General features: G+C 39.8%; 1 protein-coding gene across 11 annotated transcripts in view; it reads right to left on the bottom strand.

Annotated features, from left to right (window-relative positions):
- Positions 1–22,081, bottom strand: part of ARHGAP10 (Rho GTPase activating protein 10) — a 257,127-nt gene that overhangs the window by 143,749 nt on the left and 91,297 nt on the right. For 8 of the 11 annotated variants that reach the window (XR_010601805.1, XR_010601804.1, XM_065597784.1 and 5 more), the window contains 3 exons: positions 12,961–13,032; positions 5,879–5,980; positions 1,941–2,051 (listed from right to left, as the gene is read on the bottom strand). Coding sequence is in view for 9 of the 11 variants with exons in the window: in XM_065597784.1 (XP_065453856.1) it covers positions 1,941–2,051; positions 5,879–5,980; positions 12,961–13,032 (285 nt within the window). In the remaining 2 variants the exon portion in view is untranslated. The remainder of the gene's footprint in view (positions 1–1,940; positions 2,052–5,878; positions 5,981–12,960; positions 13,033–22,081) is intronic. The other 3 variants (XM_065597786.1, XM_065597787.1, XM_065597790.1) reach the window with 1 other exon arrangement.

The raw sequence follows: 22,081 nt of genomic DNA, 5'->3' as shown, positions 1-22,081 counted from the left end.
GCAAAGCAAGGGAGAAAAACCCACAGAAAGACAGGCCTCTGTATTATGGAGAAAAGGTGCCACAGCCTAATAATGTAATAATACTTTGAAGCCACATTTAAGCAAACTATTTTCAAAATAATGGTTCACGACCCTTGCAAAAATGTAAGGCTCAGAAAATATCTATGTGGCAAATGAGGAGATGGGAATAAGCAATCGGTAGCAGGTACACAACTAACCATCTCAATTCATTCCCTCAGTGAAAATTAAACATTAAAAAAAAGGAATATAATTTGCAGATATTGAATATAATAGACTATATTCAGATACAAATCAAGCAATAATTTCCTCCCACATACAACTTACCCAGTCTGCAGAGGGAAAGGTTGTTGCGAAAAGCAGTTGAAAGAACTAGTTCACCAGGATATGGACATGAAATTTGAAAACGTAATTTGGAGAGGTACTAGTTTTAATTGGGCTTTCAGGAAGATGAATGGCTTTTGTTATGGAATCGCTAGACACCACAATACTAAGCTCATAGATTCATTTATTTTAATTTGTTTTAACAAGACTTAGGGGACGCATGCAAAAACACTTAAGGACTTGTCTACAAACAAGCTGTGCCACCACTTCAAATATCTTGTGTAGGCAGAGCACTACAAACCCCCTACTATATGGACATAGTTTATATCAGAGTGCTTATACCAGTATAGCTTATTCCTGTATAGAAAGGAGAACTTTTAATCAGTATAACTGTCCACACACGGCTTTATACTGGTGTGACTGACTGTTTAAAAAAAAAATCACACCCCTAACCCAAAAAGTTATACTGCTACAAAATCTAAGTGTAGATAAGACCTACGGGATTTAAGATCACAAGTCAATAACACTTATCATCTTAAGTCCCAACTCACTGCTGAAAAACACCATACACCATCTCAATAACTATCATAGTAAGAGTGGTTCTGAATGTTTCATAAATACATCTGAAACCAGAGGATACTGGCATAGCTTAAGATTTTGTTACAAACCTAATTCAACTCCTCTCTGTGAAGGTTTGGGGAAATTTTAGAGCCAGCCGCCGCAGGAACTTTGAGTAAGCCTGGTCAGCATTGTTATGGTTTAGCTTGAAACCAAGTGAAGCTCATTGGTTTTACACACTTTAAATCCTGGCCACGTTTGGTAGTTTTAGACTAATTTTGCTGTGAGATTTTGGACCAGATTCAGCCTTTTAGTGAGTGGGCTCAACTATAAATGAAGTAAATAGGAGTTGAACCTGCAAACCCCATCCTGGAAATATGCTCTTTCGATTATTCACGTTACATTTCAGGGGCTATGAATTCAATAAAAAAAAACCCGTTTGCCCAAAGACCCTGTGAACAAAAGCTGCCAAGTTTTACACACCTCTGCCCTTAACAACCTAAGCCAGGGTCTTCTGTAGAACATCTCCAGGGCTCGTCTGTACTCAAAAACTTGCATGAAGGTAACTAGATCAGTTATAGTTACACTGGTGACTTTAAGCTAAATCAGTTTGTCTCTCTCTATATATTGGGAGTTTGCATAGATGTAATATGATAGTTTTTAATTCTACTTAAAGCAACAGAGCGTCCTGTGGCACCTTTAAGACTAATAGAAGTATTGGGAGCATAAGCTTTCGTGGGTAAGAACCTCACTTCTTGCATCTGAAGAAGTGAGGTTCTTACCCACGAAAGCTTATGCTCCCAATACTTCTGTTAGTCTTAAAGGTGCCACAGGATGCTCTGTTGCTTTTTACAGATTCAGACTAACACGGCTACCCCTCTGATACTTTAATTCTACTTAGTTACCCAGTTACTTAGTTTTTTAAAAAGCAGAAATCAGCACTGATCCTCTTTGATTTTCACCCTATTACACTCCATCTCTCCGCCTTGTCAAAGCCATCAGGTGTTGCTTTCTTATATAATAAATTCTATAGCACTTACAGGTTCCACACACTCAAATTTCTTCCGTTCCTGTATCTCCTGCAGCTTGCACACATATTCAAGCGACAGCTCATAAAAGTGCTTTCTATTTTGCTCCACTTGGTAATCTGCCTACAGACAGAACAGAGCTGTTTTAGAGTTTTAGGTTTCACAGACATTATGCAGATAGCTTCAGAATGACATGTATACAGAGCTGAAGATGGTAAGTGATAAGACTCTCTAGACGAAGGACTAGCCCCAACAGTACACATCTTCATTACTGTAGTTTACTTTGGATACATTAACAGCAGTGCCTTTTACCATTTGCTTAGTTGTGTTTTGTTTCAGAAGGTGGAATGTTTTTGGAAACTCACATGACATTTCATTTTAATTGCAATGCAGATCACAAACATGTCAGTGCAAACATACACTGATTATTTAATATCACACAAGAGGGCCCTGCACAGACACAGAGAGGATAAAAAGACTCATACCTAAGAGATGCGAACTGCTTCCATTCAACCCTGGGTGGAAGTGTTAACACTGAAGGTTCTCTGTTACTGTCTGTATTGCTCCCCATCCCCAAAAACATGCTATTGCTCTGAAAACTCTGGAACGTTTCAATCTCCTCCTCTCCTGCCCATCCTGAACATGTATGAATTGTGATGGCAGACAGGATGATAATCTGTCTCCTATCTTACTTGCTGATTTGTCAAGGGTTTCTTTGATGCATTATACAGATATCTGTACTGTGTACCACTAGCAATAAAAGACAGTTTAAAAGAAGCCCACCCTTTATTCTGGGTATTAAACAAACCATATAGACTACAAAATATTGGAAATGTAATAAATGTAGCCTTAGTTCTGACCCATGCAGATGTATTAATATTTTGGAGTTTATAAAGTGCCAATGTCATACTGATCTCATGTATTAATTACATTTTAGCTACCATTCACTCCTATACAGGCGCAAATACGGCTTCATGCTATTAGGAGATTACTATAGGCTATTAATAAAGATACACGTGTCCAAGCCAAGTCTTCAACTGAAAAGGAACTGAACAATGGCTAACATTACCCTTATTAAAATAAATTTGAGGAAAGGACATAGTGTCATTCCAATTGTTAAACGATCATTACTGAAGTCCTCCTCTGTGAAATGGTATCTAAGGCCTTCCAGGAGTTTCATAAAAGCCTCAAACTCCAGAGAAAGAGGAGGGGAAGGAAGGGAATGGAAAATAAAGGAAAAACGCAGACTTACAACCTCCAACTCAAAAGACTATCAAACATGGTTCAGGTACAACATTAACTACTGTGCTGTGCCAAAAATAGCTTCAAAATGTTTTGTATGTAAACAAAAACAAAAATCAATCCTCTATTGCTCTGTGCAAATAGTTTGTGAACTAAGACACACACACTGAATGATCACATTTTTAAAAAGAACCACACACTGTAGCCGTCTGCATGTTTGCAACATTAAGGAAACTGGTTTAAAAATAAATGGGTTAGTACCTAGAAACCTTATTAATGCATGGAATACAATTTATGTATGGTTTGCAAAGTTAGTCATGTCTATAATGCATTGTATGCAATACATAGCTATTTAGAATCATGAGATGTAGACATGCAAAGGGCCTCTTAAGTGATTGAGATGGGGTTTACTATCTATCTATGTCCCTTAGGACTAGGGTTACCCAGGTGGAGCCAAGGTCTAGCTCTCTATTAATTATTATTATTATTATTATTATTTTAGTGTTAAAGACCCCAGATGGCACTACACCCTGTCACAGACACCTAGTCCACCCCCTTGTCAATGAAGGATTATATTCCCTAAACTTTCTGAGGTATGAACTATGTCTTTGTTGGGGTACTGTACTTTGTTTGTACATCAGAGGTGCTGTACAAACAATATCTGCATCATGCCTTATAGCAGGGGTCGGCAACCTTCCAGAAGTGGTGTACCGAGTCTTCATTTATTCACTCTAATTTAAGGTTTCACGTGCCAGTAATACATTTTAACGTTTTTAGAAAGTTTCTTTCTATAAGTCTATAATATATAACTAAACTATTGTTGTATGTAAAGTAAATAAGGTTTTTAAAGTATTTAAGAAGCTTCATTTAAAATTAAATTAAAATGCAGAGCCCCCCCGGACCGGTGGCCAGGACCCAGGCACTATGAGTGCCACTGAAAATCAGCTCGCGTGCCGCCTTCGGCATGCGTGCCATAGGTTGCCTACCCCTGCCTTATAGTTTCAGGAACAATCCTACATTGACAGAGGCAGAAGCCCTGCCACAGTAATATAGCTACCACCCCAACACAGCACATTTTCTTGGTTTTGTCAAGTTCACTTTTAAATTTCTCATTTAAATGCATACTACATACACATAAAGGAAAGGACACAGAAAGCCAAGTGTATGGCTAATTTAGTAGTCAACTCCACCAATTTTATGCATACACGTTTCCTAAGCTTGTACAAAAGTTTTTTTTCCATTTAAAGTCCTATAGGCATTAAATAAAAGCACGTTTTAGCTGTTAAAATGTTTAGTATTCTGTTTTCTAACATTTCTAAAAACAGAAATGATAAGTTATATCTGACAAGTTTTAAAGAATATTTTTAATTGATAATAGAAAGAATTGTTGTGAGTGAACTTTGTATTTGAAAATTCAGTAAAGAAAATTAAATACATCTACTTTTACTTTCTATACTTTGAACAAGTGGTGCTGATACTGTTACTAGACCTCTGTTCAACACGGCTCTGAGGCTGCTCTCTTTGGAGTGTTCTGCATTTCCACTCAGGTGGTATCTCATCTCTGTTTTAGATGTTTACAAGTTTCCACTATAGGCCTATACAAAGGTGGAAAATAACACTTTCATTTTTCTGTATCAAGTTTTCTACGGTATCTGATCAACTTGGTAAGAACAAGTTCTACCCATGCTCCTACAAACACTTATGCACGTTCTTAAAGTTAAGCACATGAGTAGTTCCAAATGACTTCAATCAGACTACTCACCTGTTCAAAGTTAAGCACATGGAGACTTGCAAAATCAGGGCCTAACTTTCTGAGTAACACAACATGCAGGGATAATATGCTGATGAAATGCAAGTATGCGCTGGGTGCTCAAATTACTAGGTAACTGGCCGATTGTGAAAATGATTTATATGGAGGAGGCTGATTGGAACATTTTGTTCAGAAAAAACTTACATTTGGGGGACTTTTAAGTGCTGCTAAATATATGTAAAGCATGTAGAAGCAAAAGAGAAAATTAAGAATTCTGGGAGATTTTCCTAATGTAAGCTAACCCTTCTTGTCTACAGAGGCTCAAACAAACTTCCTTTGCTCATTTTCTCATACCTTACTTACTGGTCCTTGAGAAATAGAAACTGACAAAATCTATCATGGACCACTGAGGGGACAGAAGGAATGCCAACAAAAACACAGGTTTATAAGTCTTGAGCTATAAAGACATCAACAATCTTTCCTCCTCTTGCGTAGCATCACTGGATAATGAGGTTCTCCAAGTTTTAAAAAATATCAGCATGCAAGCTGTTGCATTTAGCATTACATTCCATTATATCAATTGTCTAGCTGTCAACCCAATCTACATATTACAGTGTAAGCATATATGCATTGAAACCTTACTATAAATGCAGGTGTGTCCACACTACATTCATGCTTTACTACTCCTTCAACTGTCTGTAAAAGTAACAAAGCTCAGTAGTGTTGTGTATATGTACTAAAAATATTTACATTTAATCCAAAAGATATCAAACAATGGTAATGTTCAAATGATATTGATTTTCTTGAAGAAAACCAAATTTCCTTGGTTGACAGCAATTTTGCCTTCAACAACCTAAGTGCTCTTTTTGTACTGTCATTAATATATTTATGTACTCAAGGCAAAAAGGAAAGACTTTCATTTTCAGCAACATTGCTGAAGAAATAGTAGCAGCAGTACCTCTAGTAGCTGTGGCTCTTTCTTCCTAGCTGATAAATTTAAATGCTTCTCTAAAAAGCTGTAGTTTTTCTCTGTCTCTTTATCAAACTTCTTCTTTTCCTCCTGCAAGTAAAAAGGAATAAATTAAATATCATTCACTTAAATATGAAAATACAAGAACAATGTGTCTGTTCGCTTGTTAAAGCTGTAGGCAAGAGGTGTAGCAGAGCAGCAGTAAGGGAGTAAAAAACAAAATGCTATGTGCCCCCCAATAAATGAGAACAAGCAACACTTTAAATTATTTTTTTAATCGTGTATGAGGGCCTAAACTGAATCAAAGGCCAGTTGCACTGTAATGACAGAAACTCTGTCATACTAACAAATGCTTGAGCTTTTCCAGTGTAAAAAAATCTACAACTATATTTAGTGTGACTTTATTGTGAATCTCATGAAGCTTAGTGGGTTTTTTTTTTTTTTTTTTTTTTTAAAGCCCCTGCTCTTGGCTTCATGATTACATAAGAATCGCATCTTTAATTTTTAAAAAAAGGTGTATGTTTCTAGCCCTCATGGTGGCAGAGAAAAGCTTGAAAATATGACCCAAGTATACCCCAAAGGTTCAGAAACCAGAAAATAAAATTAATTCAATTAATCCAAGTTTCTAATGACCTCTTCCTAGCCAAAGCTCAGAACCAAGAGTCAATTCTCATCCTCCTCGACCTATCAGCCACCTTCAACACAGTGGACCATGCTCTTCTTTCTGAAATCATGTCTTCCCTTCGCACCTGTAATTCTGTCCTCTCCCGGTCCTCCTACCTCTCTCATCATTCTTTCAGCATGTCCTTTGGAGAAGCCTCCTCATTCCCCCGCTTCAACTTTCTGTGGGGGTTCCACCAAGCTCTCTGTCCTTGGTCCCCTTCTCTTCTCCCTCTACACCTGATCTCTGAGAAATGTCATCCGCAAACACAAATTCAACAACCATCTCTACGCTAATGACTCACAGACCTCTCTCGCTACCCCAGGCCTGTCTCCTCCAGTCCAAATTAAAATCTCAGCCTGTCTCTTTGACATCTCCTGGTGGATGTCTAGTCGCCAACTGAAGTTAAATCTGGCTAAAACAGCTTCTAATCCCCACTACTCCTCTCTCCCACCAAAGCCCTGCCAGCACTGTGAATACCACCACGATCCTGCCTGTTGCTCTGGCCTGTAACCTAGGCATCTCTTGACTCAGACCTCTAAGTCCTCACGTCTAGGGTATGTCTAAACCTTGCTGCTTCTTTCTGAAAAACTTCTCTAAGATGCGGACTATCCTATCAGCTAGAACTCTGGTCCAAGCTCTCATCAGCTCCTGTGTATATTACTGCACATCCTTCTCTCTTGCCTTGGCAAACACAATCTTGCCTTGCTCATATCCATTCAGAATGTTGACCCAATCACCCTGTCTTTGCATTCCTCCACTGGCTCTCCTTTCCCTATCACATCAAACATAAGCTACTTGTCTTCTCTTTCATGGCCTTTCAGGGTCTATGCCCTCTCCATCTCTCATTTGCTACTGAAATGTTGACTCTTGCCTTCCATCAGCCCATGATGCCAGCCTCCATAGACCACTTGTTAAATTTTCTAACAATCACATTTGTGCTTTCTCCTATACTGCCCCTCATGCTTGGGAGGAGCTCCTCTTAAAAACCTGCAAAATATACAGAAAAAGATAAAAATACTTTTATAAAGTGTATTTGAAAGTCTCTTCATAAAATTGTAGTCCACTTGTTCACAAAAAAAGCAGTCAGGTAATTCAATCTATGCCCCTTTGCACCTAACAGAACTACTTCCTACAGTTCCCACTAAAGTCTCATCTCATTAGCTTATTCATATTTCCTGGGGGCAGGGGGGAAAGCGCAGGACTAAGAGGCATCCATTGACATTTTAAAATCATGCACTAACTTGAGGAATCTGCAAATTAAATATTAAACAACCCCTGAAGTCCTTGATGCCACTGTCATGCACACCATTTCATTTTCTATTAAATCGTCTGACTTTTTGGAATGTTTAAGGCAGTGCAATATCCTGACTTCCTTCAATGGCTGAATGGGTCTTTTTCCTAATACACAACCTAATCCAAAGCCTACTTAAGTATTTCCACTGACCTCCATGGGCTGTGGCTCAGGTATATGCGGCCCATATTTCTTTTTCCTGAATCTCAGAAATGGGTGCAACCTGGAGCAATTTAACTACTAGATTTGTGTGCACAAATGCCACTTACACATGCAAATCAAAATGTTGCAGCATCCAAAATACTGCATTTACAAAAGTGACAGCCTAAGTATTAGTTATTTCAGATTTGTTGGAAATATGAATGTATAGGTCTAATGTAGCAGAAACAATTTCACAACAATCCTTCCCTTTAATCATTTCTATTTTTCTTGATTCAGTTAATTAGAGAGTCAAGTCAATACTAGGGCAACTGGCAATCAGAACAATTTTTGTGCTGTCTTGTTATAGGAGTAGTAACAATTAAATTTAATAAAAATATAATATAATATTGGGATCAAATTCTAAGAATGACGACAAGTTCTTTGCCACAAGATGCTAATTAAATTCAAATTTCCTACCACCCTATATTATTCTGAAAACAATCTCACATATGTATCTATTACAGGGTTCTCAAACTGTGGGTCATGACCCAAAGTGGGTTGTGACCCCATTTTTATGGGGTCACCAATGCTGGTGTTGGCCCTGGGCCCCAGCAAGTCTGAAGCCCAAGCCCCACTGCCCAGGGTAGAAGCCCTTGGCTTCAGCTTTGCCCTGCCCCCCCCCGCCTAGAGTCTCAGTGGCAAGGCTCAGGCAGGGTCAGTCTTCTGTCCCCCCTCCTGGGGTCGTGTAGTAATTTTTGTTGTCAGAAGGGGGTCACAGTGCAATGAAGTTTGAGAACCGCTCATCTATTATATCAAAGACATATTGGTTATGATCTACTCACTGAAGTACTCACTAAATTTTCTCTTACACTCTTTCTGCTTTGTTCTTAATGACATCAGATAATATTCTGTTCCCTGAGCTGCATGACTTTGAGGAAACCTTCATCTTATTTGAAAAGGAACTCTTTTAATCTGTTTAGGACCGGCCCACAAGCAAGGTTTTACAAAATGTAATGTTAATAAAACACTTAGGTTAGACCTAAGATATGGGTTTCCTATCTCATGGGGATCCTTTAAGCATACCATTATTCTAGACATTGACCCTTTAATTAAACTCATCTAAAATTAAAGATGATGATATAGTGTTTGGGTCAATCAGACCCTTTACCAGAGTCAAGCCTAAACATGTAATTAAATTCTAAAGAGAGGAAGAAGCCAAAACCAAATAGATAAATTACTGAAGTGAAACAATGTAATAAATGGTTTCAGCCTCATTATAGACTATGTAAGATTAGCACATGGGAGGCTGGGGAGGAGGAGGGGGAACAGGAAGAATATAAAGATGTCATTGTGTTTACATATTACATTCCCTCGAGTGCTTAAGTATGTGTGCTTTGCAAAAAAAAAAAAAAAAAAAAAAAAAAAAAACTTCCTTCCCCATGTGCAAAACCCCACTGTACACTGTTTAAATTCAGGTTTGTTTGTTTTTTTCCAACTGTGATGCTTCTTTCCAATAGGTCAATTCGGTGAGGGCTCAGAATCAGACCTAATCTATCCAATTCAGACTCATTTATCCATAGGAGTAAAACTGTTAAATATTAAGCAGCGGTAATTTAAGGTGAACTAAACATTCAATGTTTGCTTTTTGTAGTGAGCATGTGTATTTTTCCTATAGCAAATATACTTACTGTTCTATATTCAGATGTAATAGTTCTAACTGTATTATATTTGGAGATGTTGATACTATGCAATATTATCTTTCCAATACCATAGCTAACATTTCAGCACTTCCATTATACTGGATATTTTTTTAAAAATTCCTGAAAAGTATTCTTCAGATCTCCATAAAACTGCTTTTTAAAAAAACATGTTCTAGTTAAGCTTAAAATATAGCACTATTCAGTTCTTAATATAGAAGGTGTTTTGTTCTAAATACATTTAAAATTCTACAGCAAGAGGCCAAATCCTGAAGTTCCCACAGTTTTTATTTTGTCCTTACACAGGTAAAACTATTTAAAGTCAATGTTAGGTTTGCCTAAATACGGACTGCAAAAAAATGGAGTAAGAGCTTAAAACCTGGCCCAAGGTCATCTATGTTGCTATTATGCTTGTGGAGAAATTACCATTTTGATAATGTTAAGAGACCCAGGTTTCAATCCCCTTGAAGAAAGCCATTGTGTGTTTATAGATACAGTACATATATTTATCATGACCCTGAATTTATACAAAGCTTTTCATCCAAAAAAAATCCTGAAGCATTTTTCGAATCTTGTGTACTGAAGGCGTATGTACTGGGGTCCTTTTGGCCACCACTGAAGTGCAGCCACTTCCAGGATGGAACATGTTAGCTGTTTAACAGTGCACAGTACTACTGTAGAGGTTGAGACAGGAAGTGAGGAATGATGTATCCAAATGAAATTGTATTGAGAAATTCAGGGGGGCAGAATGCAGTTACACAGTTGACAGGACAGAAGGGTTAAACACTGGTGAAAAGTGCCATGAGATTTTTAATGATCATAAATGATCATGAGCTCTCATCTAAAAGACAGCAACACCCTTTATCATCACAAATAGCATGCTGAGGTATTGGTTCAATACTGAACTTCGGCGGTCAGGGGCTAACTATGGCACATTGTTTTTTCCCCCCATTAAAAGAGGCCCAATTACTGAGACAATTTTTTAAATATGCTAGACAAAACCCCTGCTTAGCTTGTGAGCTCTGATGAAACTCTCATGGACCCCAGAAGATTAAGTGAAGGCAGAACAGATGTTCTGTTTTAATTGTTTACAATCCAGGATAGAACATTTTCCCCTCATGTATTGTGAAGAGGTATTCTTGTTCTGAGTTTAAAGTGAATCAGGAAGCAACATTTAGAGACTCAGGGCAGGTCTTCACTACGGGGGGGGGGGGGGGTGGTGTCGATTTAATATACGCAAATTCAGCTACGCGAATAGCATAGCTGAATTCGACCTATCGGAGCCAACTTACCCCGCTGTGAGGACGGCGGCAAAATCGACCTCCGCAGCTCCCTGTCGACGGCGCTTACTCCCACCTCCGCTGGTGGAGTAAAAGCATCGATTCGGGGATCGATTGTCGCGTCCCGACAAGACGTGATAATTCGATGCCCGAGAGATCAATTTCTACCCGCCGATTCAGACGGGTAGTGTAGACCTAGCCTTAGTAGGTCTGTGAAGGCTAGGACTATAACAGAGTTTAAAAGAGAACTGGATAAATTCATGGTGGTTAAGTCCATTAATGGCTATTAGCCAGGACGGGTAAGGAATGAGTTTGGAAAAGAGAAGACTGAGAGGGGACATGATAGCAGTTTTCAGGTATCTAAAAGGGTGTCATAAGGAGGAGGGAGAGAACTTGTTCACCTTAGCCTCTAAGGATAGAACCAGAAACAATGGGTTTAAACTGCAGCAAGGGAGGTCTAGGTTGGACATCAGGAAAAAGTTCCTAACTGTCAGGGTGGTTAAACACTGGAACAAATTGCCTAGGGAGGTTGTGGAATCTCCGTCTCTGGAGATATTTAAGAGTAAGTTAGATAAATGTCTATCAGGGATGGTCTAGACAGTATTTGGTCCTGCCATGCAGGCAGGGGACTGGACTCGATGACCTCTCGAGGTCCCTTCCAGTCCTATAATCTATGAATCTATGAATCTATGGTGTCCCTAGCCTCTGTCTGTCAGAGGAGGGAGATGGATGGCAGGAGAAAGATCAATTGATCATTGCCTGTTAGGTTCACTCCCTCTGGGGCACCTGGCATTGGCCACCGTCAGTAGACAGGATACTGGGCTAGATGGACCTTTGGTCTGACCCGGTACGGCCTTTCTTATGTTCTTATGTAGTAAAAGAGAAAAAGCTCTTCACTCTGGTGCTGCATAGAGTGGAATTTTACCTTCCTGATGGAAAAACTCAGCAACCAAAGTTCAGGCAGGAGAAAATGGACCTGTTGTATTACATAGGCACTAACTTTTGACTGGAGAGATTTTGGCCGAGGAGGGGTTTTTACAGACAATTTGGCTTCTTGCAGGTTCTTGCATTGCTGTAGAAGAAAGAGTGTAAAAAGTGTTTTCTGTATTTGAAACTATTTTGAAAATTCACCATGCCTGTGTTCCTGGTAAGGGAGATTTAAGCATTTTAACCCTTAATTGAAATTTCACTGTAATTTTTTAGATACCACTTCCAAGTGAAACCTGGAAAGGGTCAAGCTCTGACATCTGCACACTGATTACACAGGATGAGTTTTGGAAATGACAGTTTAAGGAGTTTTTTTAGGGCTTTTTTGTTAGTTTAAAAAGCTACAAGGAAGTAAACTCTGTATCTATTATTTCTATCTGTAAAGAATGTCTTTAAAGAATGGTTTAATATAAAGAGTTCGGGCTTCATTATTGAAGATAAATATGACACAGACAGGAAAGACAGACATTCTTTATCACAAAGGGCCAGGAATTCTTTGGAACGGGCTGAGATGAGCCAAACTCTAAACTATGCTCTCTCTCAATCCACCACCCTAAACAATTTGGAATAATTATATTTCTAATGAAAAGTTATCAGTTCTAATTTCAACAATGGGAAATATAAGATGAAAAGGTATGAGGACGAATTCTTGAGGTTGTTAACACATAGCAGGCTTTTAAATATGCAAGTGGACGTACAGCAGAAGATTATGGTCATCCATTAGCAACATGAGAATGCTCTTTGTGGCATTTCTTTTATCCAAGACAGAAAAGTCAAGAGAGGGGGGGAGAGGGAAGGAGAAAAAAAGGACACATTCCTCCCCTCTCAGGGCATATTTCCCATTCTTTTCTGAACCAAGTTCCCAAAGAAAAAAATTGGCTCATAAAATAAGATAAATACCAGCATTTCTCTGTACTCTGCCAAATGGGTGTCATGAGCATACTTTGACCAAATAGAGAAATTAAACTCATCTCTTAAAAAAAGGGCAAACAAATAAATTAGAGACGAACCTTTACAGCTCCTAGCTGCTCCTTCCTAAATTTTTCCAAAGGTTTGATCAGCGTTTCGGTAACACTCAGTGCCTAGAGAAAGAAAAACAACAGCATATATAGCGTGTTATCCACAGAGGAGGAAGGCAAGTCATTTATTTTACCCTACCAACTGCAAATAATACAAAAAATTAATAACTCCAGAGTATCATTTTCAAAAGCACTTAAATGAGTTAGGAGCCTGAGCCCCATTTTCAAAACCCACATGGCTCCTAAATCACTTAAGAGCTTTTGAAAAAATTATTTCTCAGCTCATCTTGAAGCAAACATTAACATATTTCCAAAGTTGAGCATCATGAACTGTACAAATATTCTGATGCAAATACAATAGTGAAGGTTTGGCTGAGGTTTCCTCCAGTCTTTCTGAACAAGGCAACAGTCTCTTAACAATTGAGCTTTGTCCCATTCATTAACAAAACCTTTCATTGCATTTTTCTTTATAAATTCCAACAATTTAATTTTACCCGGGGGCATCAGATCACGTTATTGCAACAAATGCAGAACAGCAAATACACTCTTCATATACAGTTAGTAGTCCCGCCTGCCAATTAAGTCTTGCAATATATTTCTCATATACTGTACTAAGATTAATTGTACACAAAAAACACCCTACATTAAAAGAAAATTATTTAGGTTGCAAAGTCATATTCTCAAAACTTAGGAAATGACAGATTTACAGTTGCCTTCATTTCACACCCTGCATGTTCATCCTGTGCACTGAAAAACTGAAAAACACAGTAACATCAAGCCCCAAACTCTGTCATCTCCCACAAGAGTTGGAGAAGTTCCTGCTCTACATGGTGCCCCCAGAGTGGTGGAAATGGCTGAAGTCAAGTGCTGGGAATGGGGAGGTTAAAGGGAGAGGGAGCCTGGCTCAGTCCACATCGCCACACACGCTACAGATACTCCAGTGACTACCAGCTCTTTCCAATGCAACAGTGGTCATGTGGGCCTCACTCTTCAGAAAATTTATGTCTTTAGTATTTTGACAGTCTGCTAACATTTTTCTGAGAAATGAAAGCAGAGTAAGAAAATGGCAATTTTAACACTTTATAACTGGGTGAACTCTAAAATCAATATCATGGGTCAAGCAAAAGGCAAGTCTCTAGCCTCAGGCTCTGTCCCTGCTGAGTATTCAAGGCCTGCTATTTACAATGGAGGTGCAAGAGCTTCTCATAAAAGGCCTACAAGACTTTTATAATGGAAAATGTTACGCAACCTAAATATAAGGGTTGCTACAAGCTCTCTCTAGAATACCAAAGTGAGGGAGCAAGACACTAGCTCTCCCCACCCCACCCCGCCGGAACAGAGCTCAAGTAGGCTGAGAGGCTGGAGGCAGAGTTATAATCTGGAGCAACCCAGCACCAGACTTGGGGACCTGGGCTGCCCAGTCATCCCCTGAAGCTCAGTGCTTGCCAGGAAGACAATACACCATGATGAGGGGAAACCAGTTGTGTAGGGAGGATTGTGAGGTAGCTAAGGAGCTCTGATAGGTTCAAATAAACTTCAAATGAGCATCTAAACACTATTCACCAACAGTAAGATCATAAAATATAAGGTTATTAAACAATAAAGTCAAAACTGAGGGGCAGCAACTTGTTGCAGCAAAGGAGAATTATAAATTAGCAAAACTTATTAGGAGCTTCAAACAAACAGATGAGTAAACTAAACAGTTAACTGGCCTCATGACATGTTCAACAGTTCAATTAAAACAGCTCTGAGCCAAGCCCAGCATTTGTTGGAATAAGGGTTTACATTGTAAAAGAAAGGACACAATGAAATACTGTAAAATTTACCCATGTTGGTCGGGGTATGGAGGGTAAAGTACTTGTAAAGGAAATTGATCTCTGATGATTTTCTTCTATATTTTTTAAAATAGCTTTTCCCTTGTCCTTCATGATAAGAAGACTTTCCTTACCCTCTACATGGCAAGAAGAATTTTACCCTGATTTAACTGCATATATCAATCATAATCTACTTCTAATAAGAGTAGACAAGGCGGCTTGAAAAATTCACACCCCTGAGCACTGAGTTAAGCTAACCTAACCCCCTGTGTAAGGACATCTAGATTGACTGAAAAATTCTTCCGTGGACCTAGCTGATCAGGGAGGTGGATTACCTACATTGATGGAAAAACTCCTTCCATCGATGTAGGAAGCATCCACACGTGCCATTAGTCCTCTGCATTAGATTGGAAGAACTTGCTCTCCAGTGACCTCTTCTGGGGGGGTTAATATGCAACAATGGCTGACTCTGGAGGAAGCATAGTCTTGTCCTCCCACCATCTACGAGTGGCAGGCCGTAGGAAAAAAAAAAAAAAAGAAAACTAGAGATGTTCCTTGGAGAGTTACCCAGAGAATTTTTTTAAAAATGAAACCAGACAAAGAAAAGAAAGCTGGAGACAAATTTATATTTTAAAAAAATCACACCGTTTATGCTGTTGCACAGCGTAAGAGTTATCTGGCATTCACATCCAACCCAAAATTCTGATGATACAACTTAGAAGGGTGTTTTTGAAACATGCTGAGACAAAGTCTAAGTTACCCAATCACACAGAACTGAAAGTTAATTTGCAAAAAGAGGACATGGTTACACTGCTGCCCTACTGCCACCCTACCTCCCACTCCCACCCCCAACAAAGTATATGGTCAATGGGTGACATTTTTTAAATAAAACAAGTGCCAACAAAGATAGACCTATGAAGGAAGGATCTGCACTATCAAAATACACAAGAAATGTAGAGCAGGGAGGAATACTCCGTATATTCTTATAGGAGAGGATACTGCAAAAAGGCTATTTACCTGCAATTGCAGTTCTCTGATAGTACAAATTGTACAAGAGTCATATTCTCAGGTCAGCACTTCCAGTGTAAAGGCAGTTCGTAAATCCTATAGAATTAGAGGTTAGAGGAAAGCTATATCCCTCCTAAAGTTTCTATTACTTCACATGCCAGTTTGCTGAATGACATTTCCTTGGAAAACCATATCTGGCTGAACACTTTCATTTTATATCTTGGCCAATCCATCTCCAATGTTATAAGACAGTATGGCTAAATTCTTGGACAGTTTGCTTGTAAGGTATTAATCTTACCCTTGCTGCATGAGTCTAATTTAACTGTCTTAGAGTTATAAGAACATGATCTGATTTGAATATGCCCAATCCCTCCTCTATGTACCATAAGCGTAATAGACTCTCTCTTTAATTAGCCATCCTTCGGCTGTGATACTTTTACATTGAAACTGTAGCAATGGTGCTTGCTCGATGCTGCCGTTTAAAACCTGTACTTTGCCATGTCCCCTTGCAAAAACCTCTGACTAATGCCCCCTACTCCAGAGACATCCCTAGAGCTCTTTAGTTTGGAGTTTCCACTATGGGAGTTTCCACCTGCCACGCACTGGGAATATGAAGCAGGAGTGGTTTTATTAAAACTCGGTTCTTTAGACTAGAGGACATTTAACAAGCAGTTCCCTGCACTTCCATACTCTGATGTTTTAAGTTTGTATAAGAAATGTACAAGACAGACATACAAGAGAAAGGAGACCAGACATCCCTTCCTGGCTCACATGAACATTTGACAATAAGCAGACAGTATAAATTATTGGATTGTATCAAAGTGAAACAAACCAGTCCTGATATATAATTTCATTCCTTCTATCAGAGAGGACAGCCTACCTGTAATAAGTTAACCAATCTCCTAATGTTATTTTAAAAAGTTCAAGAGACTACCAAAGTGGTTTGATAAGGGGAACTGTTTCTAAATCAGCCCTACATGGAATTGCATGCTTTGGTCCAATCACGCTCCCATTAGCTAAAATGGAAGCTGGATCAGGTTTTGCACATTTAACAAGACCCTTAGCATAGAGAAGAAATGCTGGCAGCAGGTTCTTGGGTCCTCATTTCAGTCTCAATTTATTTTCCAGTCAGTGGAAGCTTATGATCTGGTCCAAAAGACACTCACAGATGTCTCCAATGACCTATATGCTGCTCTATGTTTCACTCTGAAAGAACACTTTGCATCCATTTTATTGGCAAAGGGACTGCGGGCCTCACAAAGTTAGTAAGCTAATATAATGAGCAGAAAGGACAAAAACGCAACAATATTTCATTAAGTCCTTCTTATATAAAAAGAGAAGATAAGTGAAGGAGGATTGTGATTTTCAATGGAAGAGCATTAAGGTGGCCATGGTCATTTTTTTTTGAAGCTTTCACTTTTTAAGAAGTATCTTCTACAAAACTTATGAACAGAAATATTTTCAATAACACATCAACAGAAATCAGGGAAGACAGGGACTCAAAGAGTCTAAGATACTATTAGCTTTGCAAGCAAAAATATTCAGTGTTTTCAGTTGGGAAGGGGAAGAGGGTTGGAGGAAAAATATCCCTTCCAAAAATCAGTTTCCAAATGGAAAACATAGGATGTGAGAACTAGACAATGAAGTGTATCAAAAAACAGGTCTAGATCTCAGGAAATAGAGAATCCTCTGAAATTTGCCCTTTCAGTCAGCAACTAGTTTTTCCTTGTTCTCAAAAAGCTTATATACTTGAGTGAGACGGTATTAAGGAATTCATTTGTCCTGTTTATTATAAAATTAATTAGGGGCTGAAAAGGCTGCACTGAAAAGCAAAGAATCCAAGTGCCTGTGACAGCTGCAATGTTTATGATCCAACATTTCATTCTCATCAGTTTACTCCTCTTTCACACAGAACTTAATAAAAACACCACTAACTACCAGCAAAACCAGCTAATACCCATTTTTAATTTTAAATGAAAAACAAAATCAGTCAGCTAAAGGTGAGGACTGAAATTCTTTAGCCTGAGATGACTTGTATTTACTAGGCACCCAAAGGGGCCTGATTTCAGAAAGTGTTGGACTCTTTAAGATGTCTCAATGTGGACAATCACAAAGTCACTGTTCACTTTCTGAACATCTTGGCCTAGGGGTTGTCAGAGATCAGATTCTCAATAAAGCTAACTTTGCCAGGGAGTGGGGCTGGTGCAGGCGGCAGAAGAGTACGGTGTGTACATTTCTATATTATATTTACACAAATACACACACACAAGTGTACATATGCACATATATACTTTACACAAAAAAATTTGTTATAACAACTTTAAAGTTGCAAAGTCAAGCAGTCAGAAGTTGAGATAATGCCAGAATTGTGCATTATTTCAGCCCCCTTGTTTGTATGCATTATGATATAGTCTCCAATTACATCATCAAATACCATTCTACATCCCTCTTCTCTCCCTCCTCCCCCCCCCCCCGACCCATCTCACTCAGTGCACAGGATGTATGGTCCTCACTTAACAAGCACGTATTAAATGTTTTGTTTTCTCCTCATTGATCAGTGTGTGCCTCCTGTCTTATTCACTGCAAACTATTCAAACCCTGCTCTGAAGACATAATTATTAAATTTTGTCAGAGGCTTTCCTATGGTGCTCATTACTATAGCATCAGAGTGTAGAACATATTTATTTTTACAACACCCCTGTGCAATGAGGAGGTATTACCTCCATTTTCTACAGTGGGGGCTGGGACAGAGAGAGATTAAGGTCAAAAGTATCCACTAATTTTGGGTGCCCAATTTCAGACGACTAGGACCTGATTTTTCAGAGTACATAGCATTATGTAGTAGTTTGTATAACCAAAGCACAGCTCCCGTTGACTTCAGTTGCAGCTGTGAATGCTCAGCACTTCTGCAAATCAGACCCCATATTGAGTCTGGCCCCCAGAAAATGAGGTATGTACAGTTAACAATTATCTGAGAAAAGTTTGATTTAAGTGACTTCCTCAACCATGAGTCCCTCCTCTTTGTTCCTGCAATCCCCTGCCTCATTCACTACTCAACTTCCAACTATTGCAACAAATGAGTTCTACAGACAAGTCTCCTTCACTACACAGCCCTGATTCATACCCAGAGCAAATCCATCCTGAATGAGGTGAGGGTTCTGTGGGAAAAACTAGTATGCAATCATGTAATTAAAGACTATCATATGGCATATGTGCAAAGGAGCTGAATTTGTCACCCTCTATTCAGACTAGCACTAGAAACTTTTCTAGTGTGTTTCACAAATATTTGCTGACAGCAGAGGAAAAGCAAGTCTCAGGAATCTTGGATACTATTCCAGGCTCTGGAGGGGAGTGTGTTCTAATGGGCAGAGACACTTCTGCCCACTTCTCCCTCCCCCAGCTTAATCTCCCCCCTCCCCTTCCACCCTGCCCTGTCCTAGTCCTACCTCCTCCTGCCCCTGACTCGTCATCCCAATCCCATTCTTTTCCCCTACCCAGTGCCAGTTTCCACTCCCAGGGTTTTTCCCCTAGCCCTTGTCTCCTTGGCCAGCCAGACCTACCCTCCTCCAGACTCCCCATCTCACTTTCACCACACATTCAATCCCAGTCTCTTTGCCCAGCCATAACCAGTTCCCCCTCCCCCATTTCCTCATACTCACTGCTCCCTCCACCGCAGCCTCCCTCCCTGGGCTCCTCAGCCAATCTCAGTGTTCCATCCCCTCCAAAGACTCATTGGCCCAGTCTCTTTGATCCAGGCATCTCCTCTCTCCCTCACCCCCATCCAAGTCTCCAAAAGCACATCCCTGACACGAAGGCCACACACTACCAAATTGAGTCCCAGCTGGAAAGCAAGGGGAAGCTGGAGCTTCTCAAAGAAAAGGTTGCCAAACATTTAACATTGGCAAAACATATTTTACCCTAGCCTCGGTCTCAAACGCAGCTGAACAGTTTTGCTTGAAATTGTCCAAAAAAATTCAGTGTGAGGCAGACACACACTAATCATTTGGGTTGAAGTTTTCTGTGCAATTTGGCAAAGGTTCTAACCAACTGAAAACAGGGTGTTATAATGGGAAGTGATAGCTAAGCTTAATTATAGGTGGTGCTATCAGCCCAACGAAAAATATACACACCTATGTTCCTCCTTGCATGTATTTGAAGGTACATACACTATTGAGATAATGGACAAGGTTCTGAGGTGCAGCACTGAACTCGCACCCCAAGGGTTACGGGGTGGCCAAGGTGGCTTTAAGTCACCCTGAGAGTTAGACTAAATTACAGCACCCTCCCAGGCTGCCCTACAGGCTGCAGAGATGTGTGCTCTGGTCCTGCTTGCAATATCATTGCCAGTCCTTAGCCACACCGCCCCTCACCAGCATGTGTGTACAGGTCCTTAGAAGACAACCTCACGACTGTCTTCTGCAACCCTGCACTAGGAGAAACCCTCCTCTGGCAAGCAGGGCTTCTGGGAGCCCTTTATACCACTCCAGCACTTTCATGTGGCATAAAGATGCCACAACAAGAGTAAGGATCTCACCCTTAGAGACAAAATAAATTAAATTCAAAAGATGGGCAGAAAATACTCCACAATTTCCACAACTTGCTATTTTTCAAATATTTTCAATTTCAGGCCAATTTTTAAAAATGTTAACAAAGCTGTAACTCCCTAAGAAATAGGCTCTACAGTGGAAATAGTAACTAACTATAACTATCAATGCTAGAGTTAGGATCTATCATACCTAAAGTAAGTTGACTGGAAACAAGATTCTAAAGTAAATTTTAAGTTAAGTAAAAATAAACTTTTCCATTAATGGCTGACAAGGACTCAGAGTGACTACAGTCCTCTAATTAAACTAGAATATTTTTGTAATGCCGAACCAGTTAGACATGACTTCCTGTATTCCACTCATCCTTAATATAACAGAAACATTTCCAGAATGGCCTCCAGAGGCAAAGGGTCCTGCTTCATATTTGCCTCAGGGAATTCCACTAAGTTACAGTGTTATGGAAAAGTGCAATTTGTTTTATCTAGGCCACTCTATAATTCAACTGAATTCTTGGGTTAATGCCTGGATTTTCTTTTCACAAACCTACTAAATCCCTCGGTATTTAGAAACATGACCTTTGCAACCAATGGAAGTCCTTAAACTGAAAACAAAAATAAAACTGCTTGAATGCAGCTATTACATATCCAACCCGTGCCAGTTCAACATGGTAGCAGGCCAAATGAGTATGCTTGAGGTGGACAGTATGGAAAATTTTATGAACTCAAGATTCACATCTACACATGTTGCAATTGCCTTGGAAAACTATGTAAAATATACTTGAAAAAGCTTTTTATCCAAGTCTGGAATTCAAAGTCTGAAATATTTGCATTTACCATATGGCTATTAAAATCATTTTTGCATTTGCTGAATACACAAAATGTAATTTTAAAAAACCTATTAAGCGTACATCTGTCAGTAATTAAGCAAAAGGAATTCATACACTATATCTTATCTGTAACTGTATTTCTTATCTGCAATTCTCTCAGCACAGTCACAGCCACTCTAGGAGTCACAAGCCTCCACCTTGCTTTTCAGGATAGCAAAGAGAAAAAAAAAGCCTGATAAGAGGATGTTGGAATGGGAGGAACTCCTTTGTGAAAGGCTTTAAAATGTGTAGCATAAACATTGCACCACAACTGAAAATCTTTATAGCCCTGGCGCCAAACGTTGTGGGTGCAGAGCATCCTAACATTCCATTGATTTCAATAGAACATCCATGGAACTTTGGCACAATTACACTGTTCATTGAGGAGCCAAACAAAAGGAGTCAGATCAACAGATCTCCCCAACAACACACAAATTAATTTTTTCAGAAACTAATCCCTTTGGTTCTCTTTCCACTTGCTTACTTTAAAGGCGATACAGTTCTAAAATATTTGCTAGAGCAGGGGTGGGCAAACTACGTCCTGCAGGCCACATCCGGCCTGCCAACTGTTTTAAGCCAGCATGCAGCTCCCGGAAGCCGTGGCATGGCCCCCCTCTGGCACTTCAGCCGGGGTGCAGGGTCGGAGGCCACTCCACGTGGCTCCCAGAAGCCGCAGCATGGCCCCTCTCCAGCACTCCAGGTGGGGCGCAGGGTTGGGGGCCGCTCCATGCAGCTCCCAGAAGCTGCGGCATGGCCCCCCTCTGCCTCCTACATGCTCCAATGGCCCCCTCTGCCTGTGGATGGGGCAGCATGCAGAGCCGCCTGGCCGTGCCTCCACATAGGAGCCAGAGAAGGGCCATGCCGCTACTTCTGGGAGCCAC

The sequence above is a fragment of the Chrysemys picta genome, chromosome 5 (assembly GCF_011386835.1).
Source record: "Chrysemys picta bellii isolate R12L10 chromosome 5, ASM1138683v2, whole genome shotgun sequence".
NCBI classification, from domain to species: domain Eukaryota; kingdom Metazoa; phylum Chordata; order Testudines; family Emydidae; genus Chrysemys; species Chrysemys picta.
This window is presented reverse-complemented; position numbering and strand designations above follow the sequence as displayed.